The 3,418-nt window shown below is 56.6% G+C and overlaps 1 protein-coding gene across 1 annotated transcript; it reads left to right on the forward strand.

Moving 5' to 3' along the window:
- Positions 1–267: 267 nt before the first annotated feature.
- Positions 268–3,418, forward strand: LOC116548118 (elongation factor 2-like; the record flags this gene model as incomplete). Its single annotated transcript, XM_032273748.1, is given in 1 exon segment — positions 268–3,418. A coding segment is annotated over 1 exon segment (2,636 nt), but the record flags the coding sequence as incomplete, so codon positions are not given.

Below are 3,418 nucleotides of genomic sequence, written 5' to 3' on the forward strand. Positions count from 1 at the left end.
AGCCTTGCATCAGCTGGAGCCTTCCAAGGGAGCCATGTGGCAAAGATCGGTGCCAAGTGCAGAGCCTGGTGCTGGGTGCAGAGGTGAGTGTGTCCAACCTCCCGGCGAGGCAACCAGCCTTACAGATGCAAAAATGAAATACATAGCATAGTGAATTGTAAACCAATAATGCTGAAAAACTTAAATAAAGAGAACTTGAAAAAAACAGAAAAGAAAGTTTGACATAAGAAAAAGTATATTACGCTCTTCAGCCGTCGTTGCCGCCATAATCGGCGCGACTCGCTTCATTCAGATCTACCTGGAAGAATCCACCGCCATCCGCCACCGTGGTGAACTTCACGGTAGACCAGATCCGCGCCATCATGGACAAGAAGGCCAACATCCGCAACATGTCTGTCATCGCCCACGTGGACCACGGCAAGTCCACGCTGACAGACTCACTGGTATGCAAGGCTGGCATCATCGCCTCTGCCCGGGCCGGGGAGACACGCTTCACTGACACCCGGAAGGACGAGCAGGAGCGTTGAATCACCATCAAGTCAACTGCCATCTCCCTCTTCTACGAGCTCTCAGAGAACGACTTGAACTTCATCAAGCAGAGCAAAAATGGTGCTGGCTTCCTCATCAACCTCATTGACTCCCCTGGGCACGTGGACTTCTCCTTGGAGGTGACTGCTGCCCTCCGAGTTACCGACGGCGCCTTGGTGGTGGTGGACTGCGTGTCAGGCGTGTGCATGCAGACCGAGACGGTGCTGCGGCAGGCCATTGCTGAATGTATCAAACCCGTGCTGATGATGAACAAGATGGATCGCGCCCTCCTGGAGCTGCAGCTGGAGCCCGAGGAGCTCTACCAGACTTTCCAGCGCATCGTGGAGAACGTGAATGTCATCATCTCCACCTATGGCGAGGGCGAGAGTGGCCCCATGGGCAACATCATGATCGATCCTGTCCTTGGTACTGTGGGCTTCGGGTCTGGCCTCCATGGGTGGGCCTTCACCCTGAAGCAGTTTGCCGAGATGTACGTGGCCAAGTTTGCTGCCAAGGGGCAGGGCCAGCTGGGGCCTGCCGAGCGGGCCAAGAAAGTTGAGGACATGATGAAGAAGCTGTGGGGTGACAGGTATTTTGACCCCGCCACCGGCAAGTTCAGCAAGTCCGCCAGTAGCCCCGATGGGAAGAAACTGCCTCGCACCTTCTGCCAGCTGATCTTGGACCCCAGCTTCAAGGTGTTTGACGCCATTATGAATTTCAAGAAGGAGGAGACAGCAAAACTGATAGAGAAGCTGGATATCAAGCTGGATAGTGAGGATAAGGACAAGGAAGGCAAACCCCTGCTGAAGGCTGTGATGCGCCGCTGGCTGCCCGCCGGAGACGCCTTGTTGCAGATGATCACCATACACCTGCCCTTCCCTGTGACAGCCCAGAAGTACCGCTGTGAGCTCCTGTACGAGGGGCCCCCGGACGACGAGGCTGCCATGGGTATTAAAAGCTGTGACCCCAAAGGCCCCCTTATGATGTATATTTCCAAAATGGTGCCAACTTCCGACAAAGGTCGGTTCTATGCCTTTGGACGGGTCTTCTCGGGGCTAGTCTCCACCGGCCTGAAGGTCAGGATCATGGGGCCGAACTACACCCCCAGGAAGAAGGAGGACCTCTACCTGAAGCCAATCCAGAGAACAATCCTGATGATGGGTCGCTACGTGGAGCCCATCGAGGATGTGCCTTGTGGGAACATTGTGGGCCTGGTGGGTGTGGACCAGTTCCTGGTGAAGACGGGCCCCATCACCACCTTCGAGCATGCCCACAACATGTGTGTGATGAAGTTCAGCGTCAGCCCTGTCGTCCGGGTGGCCGTGGAGGCCAAGAATCTGGCCGACCTGCCCAAGCTGGTGGAGGGTCTCAAGAGGCTGGCCAAGTCCGACCCCATGGTGCAGTGCATCATTGAGGAGTCGGAAGAGCACATCATCGCGGGTGCCGGCGAACTGCACCTGGAGATCTGCCTCAAGGACGTGGAAGAGGACCATGCCTGCATCCCCATCAAGAAATCTGACCCTGTCGTCTCGTACCGTGAGACTGTCAGTGAAGAGTCCAACGTGCTCTGCCTTTCCAAGTCCCCCAACAAGCACAACCGACTGTACATGAAGGCGCGGCCCTTCCCCGACGGCCTGGCAGAGGACATCGACAAAGGCGAGTTGTCTGCCCGCCAGGAGCTCAAGCAGCGGGCGCGCTACCTGGCCGAGAAGTACGAGTGGGATGTGGCCGACGCCCGTAAGATCTGGTGCTTTGGGCCTGACGGCACCGGCCCCAACATCCTCACTGACATTACCAAGGGTGTGCAGTACCTCAACGAGATCAAGGACAGTGTGGTGGCCGGCTTCCAATGGGCCACCAAGGAGGGCGCGCTGTGTGAGGAGAACATGCGGGGCGTGCGCTTCGATGTCCACGACGTGACCCTGCATGCTGACGCCATCCACCGTGGCGGTGGTCAGATCATCCCCACAGCGCGGCGCTGCCTCTACGCCAGTGTGCTGACCGCCCAGCCGCGCCTTATGGAGCCCATTTACTTGGTGGAGATCCAGTGCCCAGAGCAGGTGGTTGGTGGCATCTATGGGGTGTTGAACAGGAAGCGGGGCCATGTGTTCGAGGAGTCTCAGGTGGCCGGTACCCCCATGTTTGTCGTCAAGGCATACCTGCCCGTCAATGAGTCCTTCGGCTTCACCACTGACCTGAGGTCTAACACGGGCGGTCAGGCCTTCCCCCAGTGCGTGCTCGACCACTGGCAGATCCTGCCTGGAGACCCCTTCGACAACACCAGCCGCCCCAGCCAGGTGGTGGCGGAGACCCGAAAGCGCAAGGGCCTGAAGGAAGGCATCCCGGCCCTGGACAACTTCCTGGACAAATTGTAGGTGGCACCTCCTGCAGCGTCTACCGCCCCGGGGACTCACGGCACCTACAGCACCACGTCCTCACGTTCTCGGACGACACCTGGAGACTGTCCCAACACAGCGACGCTCCCCTGAGAGGTTTCTGGGGCCCGCAGCGTGCCATCGCTCAAGCTCAACACTTGATGCTGTTTCTTTCGATATTTATTTCCAGAGTCCAGAGGCAGCAGACACGCCCTCTTTGCAGGGACTTACTGGGCCTGTGGGGGAGGGGGAGGTGGGATGGGACACCCAACACTTTCCATTTCTTCAGAGGGAAACTCAGATGTCCAAACAAAATTAACAAATGCATTAAGAAGTTTATTTGGGTAATTGGCCTGTTGTGGCTTTTGCCTCAGAAAAGGGAAAGGAACAAGCGGATAGATAATTTCTAGCAGGCAGGAAGTCCTGTGTGGCGTCACCATGAGCACCTCCAGCTTGTACTAGTGCCATTGGAGTAAAAAATTTGATATGGTGGTGAAAAAAAAAAAAAAAAAAAA

Source organism: Sapajus apella, unplaced genomic scaffold, assembly GCF_009761245.1.
Source record: "Sapajus apella isolate SASKATOON/1434 unplaced genomic scaffold, GSC_monkey_1.0 scaffold7116, whole genome shotgun sequence".
Classification (NCBI taxonomy): domain Eukaryota; kingdom Metazoa; phylum Chordata; class Mammalia; order Primates; family Cebidae; genus Sapajus; species Sapajus apella.